The following is a 19895-nucleotide window of genomic DNA, read 5'->3' as shown; positions in this document are numbered from 1 at the left end:
TACAGTACATGCAGTCTTTTTGCATCTTTTAAGTTAGCTAAATGTATTATTACTAAGATGTTTTTAAGCACTCGCAATATCCAGTTTATTCAACTATCTAGTCGAGTGATTTTTACCAGTGACACTTAAATTTGTGCTAAAACAAGAAAACACTTCTGTTAATTTAGATAAATACATTGTAATGGGCTGGTTATAAATTACCAATATGTTTGTGCCCAACACAGATTTTTTGTTTCAGCTACTCTGTGACAGTAACACTAAAACTACCCACTTTTGACTCTCACTGTAGCTGACTGTCTAATGTTGACTGCATTTTAACAGGCACGAACCCCCATGATGATTCATAGTGTTAAGGTTTATTTAAATAACACAGACATCATTCCAAACAGACAATGTGCTTCATGCATGAACCATTCAGAATGTTCTCTCAGGTATAAACAAAGATTAAGATCGGTCCAAACCTCTCATGTAGTCCCGTTTTAATGGAATAATGGATTGCATATGCCATTACTTTGAAGCCACCATCAGCCTGGTGTGCCTGGAGATGGCTGAATACTGGTGATTTTCTAACTGTTGCCATACGAACTGCAGTATTTTCAGGTCATTTATCTAAAATTAACTATTTTCTTTTTGTGACTGAGCTTCTGCTTCGGCTCTGTGGCTCACGACAGACAGGACAAGCGCACTCGTACAAAGAGTGTCATAAGCACACTTGTACTGCAGTGTAGGCACTGGAAATGACTGACAGTGCAACATTTTTTCATCTGTGTCTGTGACAGACATTTGTCCTTCACATCCTGTTGGTGCAGGCATCGATCACTTTGCTGTGGCAAGATGTTTTTTGCCTTTTTATTTCAGTGACAGTGTGACTCACAGGTGACACAGCAGCACTAGCAGAGACTAAAAATTCTCAGTCTAAAGCAGCTCTATTAATGCTGCTCTGTGTTACCTTTCTTAAGGTTAGACACTTTTTATTCCTCTGCTCCCACTGCCAAAAATAACACTTTTCTTCTTCCTTCATTCCCCAAATGCGGCAAATTCGACGTTTTACTTTTGCCTTTCACTGATGCCATTTTCATGAATGACCACTTTCTGGCATATCGGGCAGGAATAATAGCCTCATTTCGTATCATTGAGGTGGTCGTTATGCTAATTTAATCTCCTTGCACATGCACATTCAAATACCAACAGGTGGCATTCATTATGTTAACAAGTGTCATGTACACATTTGTCTGAAGTTAGAAGCAGTTTGCAGAATCTGATGTGACATGTTCACACAAACCCTCCAAATATAAAAACATGCATTTTTATATGTATATGTATATATTTTTTTAATTGCACAAATCATATGTATTGTCTTGTCTTGTTTCACAGCTGCTAAAACAGCTGATGATCATTGTATAGCGTATGCAACAACAACAAAAAAGAACAGAAATTAAAATGCGACTTCAAGAATAAGATTGTGGATCAACTGCTTAGTCAAGAAGTGAAATAAATAAATAAATAAATGAAGCTTCAGCTGCTGTGGGAAGTATAAATAATTCTGCTTCTCTGTGTCACAGAATCACTCTGCCTGTATCATTTTAGACTGTTTGCATGTGTAAATGCTGCAGGCTGGTTTATTCATCTGCCCAGCCCTAATAATCTAGTTGCCCTAAAAGGCAACTAGATTAAAGCTCCTGCAAAAGTGCAAATGTAGCATTAAAACACTGCTGCAGTAGCGAGTGTTACCTCAGTGTTATTGCATTTCTACAGATTTGCACTCTATAGAAAAAAAATCTATCCCACTTAAGATACTCTGGTAAGTTGCTTTACACTGTTTTAAGGTGTGTTTGTATGGATGTAGATTATTTGTCACACTGAAGTGAACCACTGTTCTGGATTCAGATATATATTTATCTGAAAATGCCCATTTTCAATTGAAAGCATAATGTAACCTCGTGACCAGTCAGAAACCACTGCAGGACCCCAAAGCTTTGCTGTAATTTGCCGGCAGTGATTGATCCCCAGGGAGTCTTTAGTATGCACTTCAGTCAATCAGCCAGAGTAAATGAACCTAGCGATCATGTTATTTCATCCCTTTTAAGGAGCCACTGGAACCATCTGTAGTGTCATCACCATTACAGCCTGCGGGCTGCATGTTCCGTCTCTCTTCACAGTGACAATGACGGGCAGCTCAGAGTGGAATTTGGTTAAATATATAACGAGCAAATGAAACATGATAATGGCTATTGGCACGATGTTCACGATTGTCTTTACATTAGTCTCTGTCACTTTGATTTGTCTTCACTTTAATCAGTGGTAATGAAGTTGTCTTTATGGAGACGCTCGCCTTATGGACTCTGACACCTCTTTGCCCGTCTGTCAGCGTGGCCCCAGTTAACACGCTGTGTCTAAATAAGCCTTGAACATCTGCTAATAAAGTGCTGCTAATGAGTGTCCTTGTTTAGGCTTATAATGAGCAATCATTAAGATCCGTCTTGCAGGCTCTCCATTCTGCGAGTCTTGCAACTCGAGCACTTAGTCGGCTTCTGTCATAAAGCACTTGTAAGCTTTAACGCTTGGGTGCATTGAAATTTTATGAGGTCTTTAGGCGGCCATCAGATTATCTCTGTGGTGTAGGCAAATCATTTTTATTCATCTGTTCAGTTTTTATCGCAGTTCGTCGAGGAACTACTTAATTTCTGCTGTACCGCATGTGCAGGTGGTCCGATTTATCTGCTGTTGCTTGAAATAAAGAGAGGCTTACTTTTAAATGTAATATGTAATGGGTTATCAGGAAATTAGTCACAATCAGAGCCACGATCTGATTAGAGCCACTGGAGCCTGCTGTGTGAATGTGGCCTCAGTGGTTTCTTTGAAAAGAAATGTGTCACTTTTTTTTTTTAAATATTGAAAATGAAACTCAGAAATTGCTGGGTTGAAACTTGTATGTCATGCGTCTTCTGTTATTATTAATAGAACAAGTTGTCAAGCTAAATATAAAGTTGCATCTCAATTCACCCAGAGCTTAATGGGATGTTTTAAAAAAAAAAAAGGCAGTTTTCTCATTAAAGTAGTTCTTCTGATTTTACACCTTAATATTTTCATATAATGAGGAACAGCAAAAACAGCAAATAATAAATCAGTTATCATAATTATAACAATGGCTGATTCCTGGAACCATAGTTCCTGGAACTATGCAGGGGGAATATGCCTTAAATTATCTTAAATTTACGTTGGATCGCAGAATCGCCCAGCCCTACCTTCATGTTCCGTCTTTCCCGTAGGTCTTTTCACTCTTCGGGTCCCTAAGGAGACAGCTGGGGAACACTTTGAAGGACTTCAGATGCTGACGAGTCTGCTTGCCCCCAAGGGATCCCGTTCAGCAAAACCACTAGTCGAAGATTTAAGCTCTGGTAAGTAATTTGTGGAGACATGATAAGCCTGTTTAGTGCTGTTTCATTTAGAGGATGTAGGATGTTAGATTCTGTTAGCCCAAACCGGAGAATATGACCAACAACACCCTCTTCACATATTAAAGGATGCAGCGGAAGTGTGGGTGGCGAAGAGGAGGACGACGGCGATGATGATGATGAAGAAGAAATTGACTGGCAGGTTGAGCAGGAGGTGTACAAGGAGAACACTGAGGAGGAGCTGAGAGCCTTGCAGAAATATGGTTTTGGCAACCAGAGGTCTGGAGTCTTTGCCAGATTACAGGTAATGTCCACGGATTTAGATTTTTTTCCTAGTTTCCCGAAACACTCGCATTCTTTATGAGTGGGATTACACTGGGATTAAGCTCTGTTTAACAGAGAGTGATGTTTATGTCATGCTGTGACTGTCCTGACAGGAGGAACTCAGCGATGTGATCGAAATCATGAACCCAGAGGGAACAACAGCAGCAGAGAGGCGGCAGGCGAGGCTGGAAGCAGAAGCATCTGCTTTTTCACCAGACCACTACCTGTGAGTTCATCAATGGAAAAAAAAAAAATCTGACTCTGCTGAATATACTGTATGGAGCTGTTTTGTTTTGAGTTATATATCCATGTGTCTTTGCAGTGCTGATCTGTTTGAGGATGATGAAATACAGAGACTGCTGAAGTTCAGACCGTGGTGGGCAAAGTTGATGCCTTCACCAGAGCAGGAAGGAGAAGCTGGTGAGTTCACCTGCTGTAATTCTTTCCGATACATCGTTTTACCTGAATTGTGTTACTATACTCAATCCCCGGAGCTTCTTCTTAAAGATACAATATGCAACATTCTGCCTCATAAAACACCATATAACAAATATCAATCCATCCATCTTCTACCGCTTTATCCTCCACATGAGGGTCGCAGTGGGTGTTGTGCCAATCTCAGCTGATATAGATGGACAGTTCGCCAATCCATCACAGTATAGAGACAAACAGCCATTCACTCTCACTCTCACACTCGCACCTACAGACAATTTAGAGTGTCCAATTGACCTAATCCCCATATTGCACGTTTTTGGACTATGGGAGGAAACTTGCCCTTGTTCTGACCGGGTCGTGAACCCGGGTCTTCTTGCTTCAAAGGCAAGAGTGCTAACCACTACACCAACCGTGTTACCCTATAACAAACTATATGTAAACTATATAGATATACAGTGGAGTAGAGGACTAATGTCATGAGCAGAGAGTGATGTCACAAAGTTACATTTCCTGACCTGTCAGAAACACTAGACCTTGTTCATAAATATTCCACAATCAACTTCTAATAACAAGAGTTTGATCATAAAAAAGGTCATGTTGTTACTGAAAACATAAGCTCTTTATTACCGCTGCATTACTTTATAAACGGTTTACTGTTGCAGCTGCAAACGCTTGCTATTACTTAAATTACTTAGTTCGGTCGACTGCACCTTTTGAATAATACAATTAATTCAACAACACAAATTCTTATTCAGTTTTCTTGGAGAATGTAGTGAAATATTTATTTATAATTTATTATCTTTTGATTGCTTTTTTAAATGTGTTTGTAAGTAATTTAGTAGGATCATCACTCTTAAGTGACTCATATCACAGTATAAAATTGATGGAAACCAAAAATGTCATCTGTACTAGTGCATTGTGATTTTTAAATAGATATGGTGTTGTAATAAGTACAACATTCTGTTCTTAGGAAGCAGTATTTCTATGTAAAAGCATTTAATAAAATACTGCAATAAAGTAAAAGTACCTCACACATACAGTGAGTCCTCCCCCACTTCTGAATTAAAGTCTATGGAGCTCAGTCAACATGCGTTGAACTCATGGGAATTCGGCTTTAAAGTCACTTTCTTTTTTTTTCCTTCAGTGATTAAAAACATTATCACATATTTTCACACATCACAGGTTTATTGATGTGGATGACTGGATTTTCCAAGCAATTTAAAGCAACCAGCAAAGTAGTGACTGAAGGCCACCAGAGGGTGGCATGAATTTGCAAAAACCGAGAGGGAAATTATGCATTATTAATTCTTTGACCAAATTAAAATACTCTTGTTGACCATTATGTTACTCCATGTGTACATAATACAAAACCTTCACAAGCAATATGAATTGAAAAAAATGTATGTTTATTATAGATCCCAATGGGAATCTGTCCCCTGGGTTTGATGTCTGCCAGAGTGTCTGACATTGTTCTCTGACAATATGAATCCCCACAGGACACACTTTTAACTGCCTCGTGTCAGAGGAAGGTCAGAGCTCAGCCCGTGGGCTAAAGCTGCTCTGCCTGCCAAACAGCCTCAGGGCGTCTAAGCCAGCAATGACACTCGCCATTAAGAGAGATTGAACTTGGACCTTCTGCTAATCACTACACCTCTATGGTGCCAATTTAAACAGCCACAACCACTAAGTTAGGATGTGACGACTCAATTTAGGCTATTATCTCCTTTAATTTACCGTAAGGTTATCCCTGTGAAATATTGTTTTTCTTTTTGCAGCCATTCCTTGCTTACATCCAATCTGTGGCTCATTTACTCAGACTGTTACTCCTTGTTGGCTCGAGCCTCCCAGCTTCATTTCGCCGTTGGAGTCTCTTGTATGAGAGCGATAGCTCGTGAGGCCTCAGCGCTGTAAGAGACTATTTAATTGTGCCATGCAGCTCCTCTCACAGCCTGCTAATTCCAGCACTTCCACTGTTAAGGCGTGCACATGGCTCACAGCCATAGCTTATGTGTAGTGCATGGGTGCCGTACGCTCAAGAGAGGATTTAGATTAAACAGATAGCTTTGTCACAGGAGGGAGCGAGACTGGTTGCTTTTCCACCAGCACCCGGACCTCGACTGCTGACGAGCAGCCATCAGTCAGCAACAAGAAGGCCATTAGCCGCACTCTGACTCTAGCCTCCAAAGAACATTACGCTTCGCAGTATCCCTGCCTGCTCCTTCTTCTCATTCTGCATTCTAAGACTGAGTGCCTCAGTCGGGAGCCCAGGCATAGATAAATGGGCCAAATTAAACTTAATGGCTTGATTGACAGGTGGAATAGCATTAAGCCACAGCTGAGTGTGAAGAATGGTGTCAGCCAGGGTATTTAAGTGGCTTGCCATCAAATCTTGAAGGCATGCTTGTGATTTTAACTGTTTGTCATATATTTATAATGGAGAAGTACAACTTCGCCACATGGGTCCTTTAGGCTCCCCCCAGCCTCCTCCTCCTCCTTCACTTCTGCTAAGTCTGATATATATGTCACCTGACAGATGGATGTGGTCACAAGTGCTAATGAAGTAGAAAGTGGCCCCTTTGTGCTCTCCAGTGTCAGGTCCAGTACACCGACAGGCCACAGCTGCCCACTGGAGGCCTGTATTCACACACTGGTTCAGGCTAAATGGTCCTGACAGCTCACTCTCTTTATCTTCTCCACTTTGTTGTGGCTGGGTTTAGAAATCCGACCCCAGACCCAAGATAGTCTTCTGTCAATGTTCAATAGGCAACTACTTCACTACCAGTGGTTATACTTTTTTTTAGCAAACTGTATCAAGAAATATCCCTGATTTGGGGATACACTTGGCATTATCACAGCATGCACCGTGCACAAAATCAATCATATCTGTTTATCCCAAGGTCAAATGTTGACCTCATGCATTTTGTGAAACTCTGGGACAGTTTTCCAACCCTCAGCAGTGTTTTTATGACGCATATTTACTCCATGCCATTGTGCCATCTGGACCTGTAGAGAGCTTTGACGAGCCAGACTGCCTTTCCCTACTGTAGGAATTAGGTCAGTTATTAATTTGCAAACAGGAGATGTCTGCGTGCATTGTGTGCTAATGTGCACTAGAATTGATTGGCTCCACAGAGGAGATGAATGAACATGACGTTTATTGAATCTGTTCACCTCAGCTCACCTCACCTCACCTTACCTTACCTTACCTCACCTCAGCTCACGTCGCTGCTTTAGCTGCAGTGTTAATAGACGATATATCATCGTTGTGAGGCTGCTGTGTCCAAATTGCATAAGGGTGAGTGCTCTGTTTTCTGTTTAAGGTTTTCCGTTCAGAATTTTCTTTTTAATCATATGCAAGTGTGTCATGCTACTTTATTCTTCACAGATGGCACTTGTAACCAGAGAAATGTCTATGATCATTTTAGTGTGAATAATGAGCCATTAATACAGTACATTTGCTCAGTGTTGGTATGTGCTTAGCATATAAATCTTGAATCATTTCAGTGCTTGTGCATCCAGTCATTTATGTCCTAATGTCTGAAACTGTGGATTCTCGTGGTCTCATTGGACACTGTTAAAGTATTGTTAACTGATTTGGAGGCAGAAACATCTGGCTGTTTTGTCTAAATGCACTTTAATTGATTTTATTGACAATATTTATACTGCACTTGTTTATGTATATTTTATTGGGGTATGCTGTGTGTGCATCTGTGCTGCTTTTGAGTCTGCAATGTATTATTGTTTTTATTGTGCTGTCATCCCTTCTCTCAATGCATGCTTTTGCATGTGCAATATATATATGCGTGGAAGCAGGGTTCGCTATCTGTTGTGTGTGTGTACGTGTGTGTCTGTCTTGGTATGTGTGTTCACTCAGCTGTGCTCTGGCACTGCAGCTGCACTAGTAAAGCAGCATCTGCAGGGAGCTGCAGGGAGCAAGGCTGACGTAATGCCATGGGAATCTCTAACACAGCAGAGCCAAGTTCCCACTGCAGCCGGAGAGATCATTGTTAAGTGCTGCGTGTGTGCGTGTGTGTGTGTGTGAGAGAGAGAGAGAGAGAGAGAGAGAGAGAGAAAGCTTGTGTATTTATGTGCTTGCTCCAGCCATTACGCACCAGTGTGTCTAGCTCATCAGGGGCTCAGTGCAGGGAGTCTCGCTCTATAAGCACTGGATGAAAGAAAGATACAACAAACTGCTGAGTTACAGCCTGTCCTTACAGACAGTCCATGTACCTTTCAGTACTGAATGATGCAGATGGCTTAAATGGGATTGAAGTCTGTTTGTGTCACTCCATTAGGCTTGCCACTGATCCCCATTAAGGCAGATGTCTCTTTCAAAAGGCAACGGTAGTAAATTTTCAAAGAGCAGGAAAGAGATATGATCATATAATGGAGCGGTGTATTTTTTCTTCACGCAGATTTGTCAAGCGTGTAAATGGGATTGGATTACAAAATGTTGATAATTTCACATGGGAGAATTTGGCGTAATTTGCCTCTGCTGCTTATCAGCCTCAGTCAGGTGCCCTTTAGCAATGCACTTTGCCCCCAACTGTCAGTGGAAACATCTTAACAACAGGAAACGGCCAACTCTCCTCTTCCCTTTCCTTTTATTCTACAACTACGCACACGCACACATACATGTAACTGCACATCAGAGCGAACATCTGTTGATGTATATACTCCTCCACTAGGGCTCATAGTTTCCTGCTGTGCTTTTAAAGTAATTGCTTCTCTTGCCCCATTTGTCCTCATACATGATGGTGTCCGTGTTTATTTTATCAGGAAATCCTAACTTCATATTCCTACCCTGTGGCATAAATTACCCAGTTTCCATTAAAATGTATCGTTATCACAAAATGTACATTCATTTGTGATTCCATCCACTGCTCTGAATTGAATAAGTCATCTTTATTTCACTTAAAATAGTTTGTTTTTGTATTCTTTAAATACCAAGTTGTACGTGTGGTGACCAGTGGTCTTCCTCACATCATCTCAAGCAAGCTTTAATGGTTACCATTTTTCTTTTGACCAAACCAACTGAAGTGGAAAGTGTTGTGCTGCAGGGAGGATGTGGAGTCGTTGAGTACAGTCTGTGCAGACTAAAACTGCATGTGTGCCTGCATTCAACCACATAGGATCCGTGCAGACCATCACTACAATTAATGGATGATGGACTATACATTACACAGAACTCTGTAGACACACAGATGCAAACCTGGGCCTTAAGACTTGCATTTGTCTTGAAATGTCTAACTGTACATTTCTTGTACTCATGCAGCCGTATCTTTCACTGACGATGAGAAGGAGCAACTGAGAAAGTTCACCAACCGCTCTTACCTGCTGGACAAGGCGTCCCGTCACCAAGCGTGGCTCAGCCTCGTTGACATTCTGCTGGCTTACTCCTACGAAGCGCGCTCCACAGAGGGAGAGCACAATGTGAGTGAGTGAGTGAGTGTATGTGTGAAGAGGCAACCCCTCATAAGCGGCACTTAGGATGACAAAGCCCTATATCCTCAAATCCTTTAGACCCCCCCTTCCATTTCATACAGATCCTTAAGAGATTACCGGCCGATCCGTGAGCTCTGATCTAGCTTCTCTGTGGCATTCCTCTCACGTGGTAGGTGCAGAAAGGAAAGGGGACCAGGGCTGACATAATTTTTAAACACCGTTGGTAGCAGGTGTGCATCCAAATACAAATAAATCTGCGATAAAGCACAGCGCTGAATCCAATTCCAGCAACAATAGTCTTTATCAAATGCATTTGGGATATTCTAATCTTGAAAGAGCCCTGCACAAGTCCCCTACTTCATTTCAGCGTGTAGCCTGATTTAGTGAGCAGCTGCTCTCAGTTCGTCAATCAGAATTGACTGTACTGTATTTTTCACGTAGTGCTATTGTTGTAATGACAAGTGATTTCCTCCTCTGCAGGTTGAGTCACCATGGACAATCAGGAAACTCAGCGGGACTCTCTGCTGGCTGGAGGTAAAGAAATCATATTTGCTGCCGTAAAGATTTTCTGTCACATGCTCGGACTGGTAATTAAATACACATACAGTACGTTATCATGGCACTTAATGCGCCGAATGCTTTTCCTGTGACCACTTGACTGTACCGTTGTGTGTGTGTGTGTGTGTGTGTGTCGAGAGAGAAAAAAGGGCTTTAACAATTAGAATATTTGTGATCAGTGTATGGGAGCTAAAACTGCAGCGGGTCGGGGGCTGCAGCTAAGGAGGCGGTCTGTAGAGTGTAAGGGACAGGATTTTGTTTAAAGATGTCCACAAACCACCTCCAAATGTGCACAGTTGCAAAATAGTTTTCATCAGTTTCCTGAAAATAGTTCAAGTCGTTTTTTTGTCTTCTCCTGCTAACAGGCTGACAGACACCGTATCGGCGGTAATAAAGTAGTAAATTGCTTAATTGCTGACTGCTTTAAACTTACTGTACTGGACTGGGGCTGCTGTGAGCCATTAAATTCAGAAACAATCAATAAAAGGCAGCTGCAGGAAATTGTTCTTGAAAAGCTGTTTCATCGTTTACTTTATTGTTTTCTCTTGTGTTGTGATGGTGGCCAGAGAGCTCCAGTAAAGTTATTTTACGATGCATCTTTTAATGTGTTTTCCTCTTTCCCCTGTTTCTCCCTGTGTTACTCTCACTCGCTCTGTGTGTGTGTGTGTGTGTGTGTGTGTGTGTGTGTGTGTGTGGTGTGTGTGTGTGTGTGTGTGTGTGTGTCCAATACAAAAGCTTCTTTTCGCACATGTAAAGTTTTGGCACGATTGAATCCATTGCCAGCCGCCAGTTGGCAGTGATAAATCAGGTGTCAAGGGTTTGCACAAATTTCCATTTCCTGCTCCCATGTTTTGGAACACCTAAAGTACATATCGCAACAGAACAAACACTGTATTTTCACCAGTGTTGCTTTTGTTCCATTTTAAAGGTGCCAAACCTTGACGGAGTCCTTTAGTAAAAATAAGAAACTCAGTTAAGCACCTTTTTTAAAAAAAAAAAAAAGGCCTGCAAGACTTCAGCAAACTTTCCCAACAGTGTGGATCTGCTTCAGTTTGCCTTGAATTTCATCTTAACATTCATTCAGTATGTTTTTATTCATGGCTTCTGTAAATATTGTATCTGTTTTCAAAGCGTAAGCGAATAACAGACTGCAGTACTGCTGCTTTTCAGGGCAGGTGCTCATTAACAGATTGGGCTGGTTTTCATAATGTGACAAATGTGAATGTAGAGCACATGTTAACACATCTTTGCACCATCATGCTGAGAGAAGAGAGAGCGCTGTAGCTCTGCTCATCCTAATTATAAACAGTAACTGTGCAAGGAGAATCCTTATTAAATATGTTACATATTACTCGTGCTTTGGATATAGATAAGTAGTAATTTGTCAAAAAAAACTGTAATTTCTGTGTTATCTTCATCAAAGTTTTGGGAAGTGTACATTGTAAGGCATCAAAAATCCAGCAGCAACATAAAAAGCTCAATTTATACTGCTTGTGTTTTTATGGTTTGGCCTCTTTCAGACTTTTTGCCTTCTCCTTGGACCATATGTCATTTTTAGACTTTGGAAAATATCCAGAAAAAAATTGCCATTCACATGGGACGAGCGCAGCAAGAGATTGTCTGGCTCTGCTGCCTTCACAATAGCAGGAGAATTTTCAGAACATTCAGGGTGAGTGGCGGCGTCTGGCTTGAGTACGCAGGAGACAGGATACTTCCTCACTCTTGCTCACACGGGTTCACTCGGACTCGGAGAGACAAGTTAATATCGAATACATCCTCTATAGATGATATTGGGAAATGCCAGCACATCACTGCAGTCCTGGCAGATGCTGCAAAAAAGCTATACACATAAGGGCTGAGTATTTCCTATAACCTCATGATGTATGTATGATGTATGATCGCATCATGAGGCATTGGCCGTGACTGAGATATGTGCTGCATTACGTTAACACACCAACTGGCTTTATCTCACAGTGTACCTTGGATGGTGTCAAGACTACCATCACTGCATTTGCTGCTTTATCGATTCAGTTACATCGTAATCGATGAACACATTGGCGAGGTGTACCTCATGATGTTCTTTTTAGCATAACCCTAACAGACATTCTGTCAGAGAGAAGTGCTTTAGAAACGGGAATATTTATAGATCTATGCTTTGTCTTTATATGCTTTGTCTACCCTACCCGACACTAAAAACTCATTGCATTGAAGCTTTTTAATAATAAAAAGGTCAACATGGCTGATATATAGAAAGCAGTTCATGGCGGGGTTTTTTTTTTATCCTCCTCTTGTAAGTCTTAAACTTGACTTTCAGCTGCAACTCCAGGTTGACTGATGTGTTATGGCCTGGATGGATTATAAAGAGATTAGAGAGGCTCCTCAAGTGAATGTCTGAGTGCGAACGTGTTTCACACATATACACATTAACGATGTGTAAATATGTTGACAGTTGAATTGATATTTGAAGACACATTAGAGACCCCTCTGGAATAAACAGCTCAGGTCATTGTTCAGACAGGAGCAGTGTGTGACCTACAGGGACTTGTCAGTTGTTGGACTTGGCACGTAACCTGTATAATAACAATAACAGGTGTTTCCAATTCAAAGAGTAAATGAAACGTGGTGTGTGGAGCCTGTCTGCCACTACACATTTTTGTGTGTGTCTGCCATTATCTATCGTTCACATTAAGTGTAGCTTTTCAATGCAAGAACAAATGCTGTATTTATACTGTATTATTCTTCTCGTCTTGATGGCCGCTCAGTTATTTACACACCCTTTTGCCATTCACACTAGTTGTGCTGCACGAAATTTCATTTTTCATACATAAAATGGAATACATAATCAGTCGCTCTTTACTTCTCTCCTGACATGTTTCTTTTTTTTGCAAAACTCTCACTTTCCTTTGACCCTTCCATGAACGCATATGCATGAGAAGAAAAAGCTGTTAGCGTGTCTTCACTCTTGCAGCAGAATGTGTGATTTCACATGGGAAATGAGCACAAACATGTTAGTAGGTCTTGTCACTCTGACATTGTTATCACTGTATTTCTGCACATGAATTAAATGATGTTAATTGGTTATCAACCTGAAAAGATTACAATTTTATTCTATAATCTATCATGGTAAACATGAACGCACGTCCATATTCATAGTAGTGGTCTATTCCAAGAGGACAGTTGTATTTAGAGTCGTAGTAAATCCAGTGTTTTTACATCGGACCTTTTTGCAGGTGTAGTTTGTGACATATGAGTTTGAGTCTGTCTAAAATAGCCACAGCTAGTTTATTCATTCTTGTATGCATCATAATTCTGTCTCTTCTCTTGAACTATTACAAATCAATTCAGAAAAGTCAATTTAATTTTAATAAGGAAAAAAAACAAACTTCTCAGCTGTCTGCATCTACTGTATTTACCTTTTACTTGCTCACGATCTTGCCATGGATTAAACACATGTTAATTAGAGTACTTACAAAAGAACACAGACCGAGCGGAGCAGTAATTATTATTTAAATTTTTCCAGCAAAGTCACGGGTAATTCAGCCTGCAAATGTTGTTCTAGAAGTGCTTTAAGCAAAACTGGGAGAAAAAAAATGTGTTTACATGGTTTTTCACTGAGGGGTGAAAACCATGTGTGTGTGGGTGCACCACCACTATAACTAGACTGAATTAATTCACTGCTGTTCCAAGGATCGTCATTCGTGTTCCTGGTTTTCTCAGAAATGTGTTTCCCCATATGAATAACAAATAAGGGAACCAAAAATACACAATACTTTTTGAGTGAACACTTCAAATACACCAATAACTGTTTCATAAAAACATCATAGGCCCTCTGAACTGTAATTCAATCAAACTGTGAGGTACCAAGAGTTGATCAACCTTAGATGTGTGACACAATGTTGTCTTCACGGTTAACAGAAAGTGGTTTTGCCCTCCTGTGTTTCTGTTTTAATAACATATCTACTGAGACCGATGATGTAGTTTGTTGAATGATCTTTAATTAATCAGGCAGGGCTCACTTGAGTTTGCACTTATATATAGATTGGGGTGGGGGGGGGATTATTCTCCGATACATATTTCTCTTCCTTAAAAAGAAAAGTGAACGGACATTTGGGGACTTTTTAAACGGCTTACAAAAGAACAGCGCTAGCAGAGTGGTTCATATATCCAAATGTCTCTCTCTGTCTCTCTGTATCTCTCTCTCTCTCTCTCTGTCTGAGGCAATATTTGTTTTCCATCTATTCTTCAATAAATTCATTAAATTGAAATGGAGAAAGATAAACTCTTTCGTAATTGCAATAAAGTGCCCAAGTTCAATAATTAATTGCGAGAAATCACATTTTTCTGATGTTATAATTCCAAAGTCCATATTAGCAATGTAAAGTGACTCTTATCAGTGTGTCTTGACTGGGACTCAAATGAATGCAAATTAAGTTACGTTATGGACTTGACTTTTCATTTTATTTGATTATTTTAAATATGGCTGGGTATCGTTGTACTGAGGTCTCAATTTGTTTCGATATTGATTCATTTCGAGATATTTCTGTTTCAGTTCCAATTTTGATTTGTCATAATAAAACCCCACCGAACTAATACTGTAAATCGTCAAAAATGTGGATCTCTCTCACTTGCATCATTAAAAATATTAATGCTCATACTTAAAAAATGACCCCAAAGTAATTTAATGCACTTTTTATTTATGTAAAAGGAAATCATTTGTGTGTGTCGGGTGCCTTCGAGCCATCCAAGACACACTTGGTTTCTAACAATAAACAAGCTCGTGAAGAGTTTGCGTCCCTTGACCTTGACCACACTTTGAGAAGTAGCAGTTGTCTCGCTGTGGTGACAGTGGAGTAAAGAATAGTCTCCACCTGCCTGCCAGCCCTTTAGTACTCGTCCGTCAGTCAGCCGAGCTGTCGGCTCCGACTGACAGGCTGCCTCGCTCTCTCCCTCTCTCCCTGCCTCCCCCTCTTCCTCCTCTCTTATCCTTCACTTTCTGCTCCACAATAGATTCCTCTCCGTCTTTGACTGTCTGCCTGTCTGTGTGTCACTGCTGATATCAGCGCTGCTTCCTCACTCCATTTTCTCTCCATGCTGTCTCCTCTTTATTCTCTCACTGTCTGCCTCGCCTTGCTTATGCCTAACATTCTCCTTCCCTCTACCACCCAACATCCCCCCCCCCCCCCCCTTTTCCATCTGCTCTGTGTTGATCTGTCCTCAGTTGACTGCGCTGGTGTGACTGCGTGTGTCCCCCCCCTTCCCTCTACCCAGCAGCAGCAGACCTTATTTACACTCCTACTAAACAAGCCCAAGGGAGAATGTGATCCCCGATGACACACACACACACACACGCTCACAAGCTCGCAACACATCCCTAACAAGGCACAAAGAAAAGCAGACACACGGGATAAAAATGTCTTGTTTTCATCTGCGGGCTGTGTGTCCATTAGAGCAGAGAAAATCTGAGAGTGAAGGCAGTGATTAAAGGGAAGCAGCAATTAATTGGCCAGGACTGCAAAGGTGTTTAAGAGATGTAATCCCCTGTTTTGCCAGCTCTATAATTGAGGAGTTGTTAGGAGTAATTAGAGCACCAACAACTGCAGTGCACTCCAACGGGAGCCAGACTTCAACTTAAGAAAAAGAAAGGAGGGACCACAAGGACTGAAATTCTGACAGATACATCTTGAAGTTGAGTGAAAGCAGCCAATATAATAAAAATGGTTAGTTTTTGTTATCTTTAAGTGTAAAATCTTATTCAACAGTATCTGTTCAAATGATTTTGAATTATTAAAGTTGCTTTTTATAATGGGGCGAAATGATCGAGGAAGCTGTTATTGTCAAGAGATTTTGGGGGGAGAAATTGATAACGGGTCAGATATAACATGAAAACCAATTGTAACCTCTATGAAGTCTATAAAAAATGATAACCAGTGTGTGTGAGGGCTGGGTTAATCTTTTTTTTTTTACGATTAATGATGATCTTCATTTGAACGATTGGATATTGATTCATAAAATCTTTTCATCGCTCTTTTAATATAAGCTTTGGCTCCTGTATCCTCTGCCCAAGTCTTGCAAGAATATCGTGTTCAAGTCTCATTTGACCGTCATAGTCTCACGTTACCTTGAGGCTGGTGTAATTACCGAGAGCTGAGCTTACAGCTGAGTCCTCCGATTTTTTCATTACTTTGTTAACTGTGGTGTCGAACCACAAATACTTCCACACACCCATTTTCAGATGATTTGTTGTGTTGTGATTGTTGGCTCTGGACGTCGGTTAGGTTTTATTTGCGTTCTCCATTGTCACGACAAAACAACAGAACATCACTCTTGTTGTCCTCTGATGATCAGAGAGGACATGGATGCTGGTCAAGCTGTGCTCACGGTATTCTCTGCTGGATAACTTGGTGATTACCTCAAACTGCCTGGTGCGATTCTAGGCTGGATATCTCCAAATTAATTGATTGCACTTTGATGGCAAACCACTGTCTGATCCCCATCCTCAATACGGATTAATTAGTCGTCCAGTTTTATCTTGTTTCTCTTATTTTCTATCAGCACTTTAACACAAAAACACACCCAGCCTGGATCATTTTCTGACAGTCACATTCTCTCTTTTACAGACGTACTGCTCCATGCAAGAGGTGTTGGTGTCATTTGGACGTAGAGTGTTGTGTTACCCACTCTACAGACATTTTGCACTGGTCTCTGCAGCCGTTTGTGACACAACTAAGATTTTGCAGTCAGGTGAGTGTGAGCATGAACATCACACACACACACACACACACACACTCACACAGGGGCTAATAAACTCACATTACTCCATTGATCTTTCATCTCAGCAGACCAGTTGTGACCCTGCAGTGTCTGCCACATGTTCATTAATAGGACCATGCCATGTCATATTATTCATGATAATGCGGTATACATTTTTATGTGACTCGTGATGTGGGGTCCACCGCCTGTCGTCGCCACTAAAACAGAAGCGTGGCTGAAATGCAAAGTAGCTCACAGGACTCGGATGCTGTCTGTCTGTTGCTGCCTTGTTTACTCTGTTTGAGTTACAAAGGATTTCATATACTAAAGTCATAGAGGAAACACAATTTTTATCTTTGGGGATTCCTGCAACCCATGCGATAAAATAGCTGGTTTTCTCTATGGACTCTGGTGTAAGTGACACAAACGTCAGTTTCCTGTTGGAACAAGCTGTCTAACTGTAAGATAAATATTTTGTAGCTGTGGTGCGGAATAGGCGAGAAAAGAACAGGGAAATGTTGCCGCTTTTATGGATTCATGGATTAAATCAAATGTGAACAAAACTGGAGTTGTTTCACTCTACCATGAACACATGATCATGACTAATTAGTGTTATTTGATTTTGGCCACCCTGCAGTTTTGTCTGAACAGTGTTGTCATTATGTAAACGAGGCTGGCGAGTGAAGTCGGAGTCTGCTGCTTGCCTGTGAGCACTGGGATGCAGGTCAATTGTGAGACAGCCTGAAAGTCAGCATGCTTTTCGTGGTACACTGCCCAGTAAAAACAGCCTTCTGAACAGACCCCAATCTTTGGATGAATTCACAAGCACACTGCGGCATGTGTTTTCAAAAAAAAAAGTAATATTGCTCCAGCTGAGCAGGAGCGTGGCCTGACTCGCGGCTCCCCTGGGGGAGTGAAATGTGGATTAGTTAAGAACGGACAATTGAGTTTGATTTTTTTTTTTTTTTTTGAAGCCCAGGGTAATCTTTAAATCAAAAGCCCCCATGGACAGATGAAGCTCTGCAGTATAAACACTCTCAGGATGTGTGAGGGCTAAGATTATCCAGCTTTTGATGGATTTAATGCTGTCAAATGACAGCAAATTAAGACCTTTTAAGCTCCAGATTAGCATTTCTGCGCGTCATTAAGTCGGAAGATGAGTTGATCAGGAGAACCGGGGACGCAGCAGTCTGAGTCACTGTTCCCCTCACCTTCTTTTTCATACATCAGAGGCACTTCTCATATCAAAAGCAGGTTTCTCATGTTTGTTTCAATCCAGAAAGTGTTCCAGTGTATCCTGACGGCTCGTACATCTTCATACACATCCCAGTGATAAGACACTCTATTTATACTGTATCTGTCAAGGAAAAAGTAGTTATGTCACAATCATTTTTCCTAATGTTGACTCCCAACTGATTTAATTTAAAGCTTGCCAGCATTAGGACTGTGAATAATCGAACTGTAACACGACAGTTTTTCAGCCTGGCGTGTGTCTGTGGCCAATTTTTCTCCCAGCATTTTTCATGCACTAAATAATTTGTCAGGATAAGGCGAATGGTAATGCATGTTACATTTTTTGGGAGACACTTCATTTAAGTGGCCGTGAAAGCAAACATTCGTAGAAATGAGTAAAACAAACCCATTAACGGCAGCGTGCAGGTTAAGACCTTGAAGGAAATCTTATCCGTGGGTAAATATTTGAACAGGTCTCCAGTGGCATGGTGAGTACGCTCAAGGAGCTCCTCCACCTGCTTCCTAAAGAACTACTGCGCAGGTACAAAAGAGCCGAGAGCCTGAGGGAGCTGCAGGTGACATGGTGCGGAGAAATATGGGGTCATGCTTGTGTCCCCCACTGGACTGAGGAGACAAGAAGAGACAAGAATTGCCAGATGTGGTCCACCATGCATGTCTGTTGTTATTCTTTTTCAGGGGAATATTTGTGTTGGTCATGGAAAATATGGCATCATTCCCATGGCATTTTGGGAATTCAAGGAAAGTTTGCGAGTTAAATGAGATGGGGTCAAATCTTCTGTTTAAATAAGCACTGTGTTGTCAATTATGTGTGTGTGTGTCATCTCTTTAGGACCTTTTCTCGCGTAAATACTGACCAAACAGGACCAGTCCTCGTGGAGGCCCAAACCTGGTCCTAATGAGGCAGAACCTCATTTCTGAGGCACTGGTTATGTTTAGGGCTACGGATTGAATTGTGGTCAAGTTAAGGTTAGACATGAATTGGTTAGGTTCAGGCTGTCCAGATGAGTGGAAGTCGATGCAGTGTGAACAGTGTGAAAGTATGTGCTGATATTGGATGCATACTATAACTAGATGAATTGAAGTAGACAGCTGAAATGCAGTGAGCATATATTGTCATGTTAGTTGGCAGTACTGTAAAGGCTGAACTACATTAGACGTCAACCTGGATGATGTTTCTATGCTGGCTTTTTATAGCACGTCACTTCTGCATTACTCTTCCTGCTGCATTTCCTACTTTCATTTAGCTGCCAGATACTGACAAGAAAAGAGAACATACCACTTCAAAGGGATAGTGCAGGTCTTTTTTTTTTTTTTTTTGATTTGTGGTTGTATTAAGTATGGACACATAGTCAGCTGGCTCCCTATGCCGAGAACAGCTTGAGGTGCGGAAGCTCATTCTCACTGTAAACATAGCTGCCAGCGGGGACACAAGGAAAAACAGATTTTTAGCTCACCTGAGAAAACGTGCTCCCACCTAAGTTGGAAATTGTAAGTGTGTAAACCTATCACTTTCCCACGCCAAAGAGAAAACTGACAATTTTACATCATGGCACATAGGAGTTGTTGATCCACTGTTGCCTCCATCAGTGAGGTAAAATGTGTTATGCTGTGACTTTCTTCACCATCAACTCCCTTGTTCCTGTCAGCTACAAAGGCGGATTTTCTCTATGGACTTTGGTGTGGGGGAGGAGGCAAATTCTGAGATGAAAAAGACTGTTTAGATGATGAGAGATA

The 19895-nt window shown here is 41.1% G+C and overlaps 1 protein-coding gene across 1 annotated transcript in view; it reads left to right on the top strand.

The window, feature by feature from the left end:
- Positions 1-19895, top strand: part of shq1 (SHQ1, H/ACA ribonucleoprotein assembly factor) — a 37507-nt gene that overhangs the window by 2509 nt on the left and 15103 nt on the right. The window contains exons 4-10 of the mRNA XM_058632552.1: positions 3270-3398; positions 3524-3699; positions 3833-3945; positions 4042-4139; positions 9430-9587; positions 10080-10133; positions 16775-16898. Of these exons, the coding sequence (XP_058488535.1) occupies positions 3270-3398; positions 3524-3699; positions 3833-3945; positions 4042-4139; positions 9430-9587; positions 10080-10133; positions 16775-16898 (852 nt within the window). The remainder of the gene's footprint in view (positions 1-3269; positions 3399-3523; positions 3700-3832; positions 3946-4041; positions 4140-9429; positions 9588-10079; positions 10134-16774; positions 16899-19895) is intronic.

Source organism: Solea solea, chromosome 6, assembly GCF_958295425.1.
Source record: "Solea solea chromosome 6, fSolSol10.1, whole genome shotgun sequence".
Classification (NCBI taxonomy): Eukaryota; Metazoa; Chordata; class Actinopteri; order Pleuronectiformes; family Soleidae; genus Solea; species Solea solea.
The sequence above is the reverse complement of the archived record's forward strand: the minus strand, read 5'-3'. Positions and strand labels throughout refer to the sequence as shown.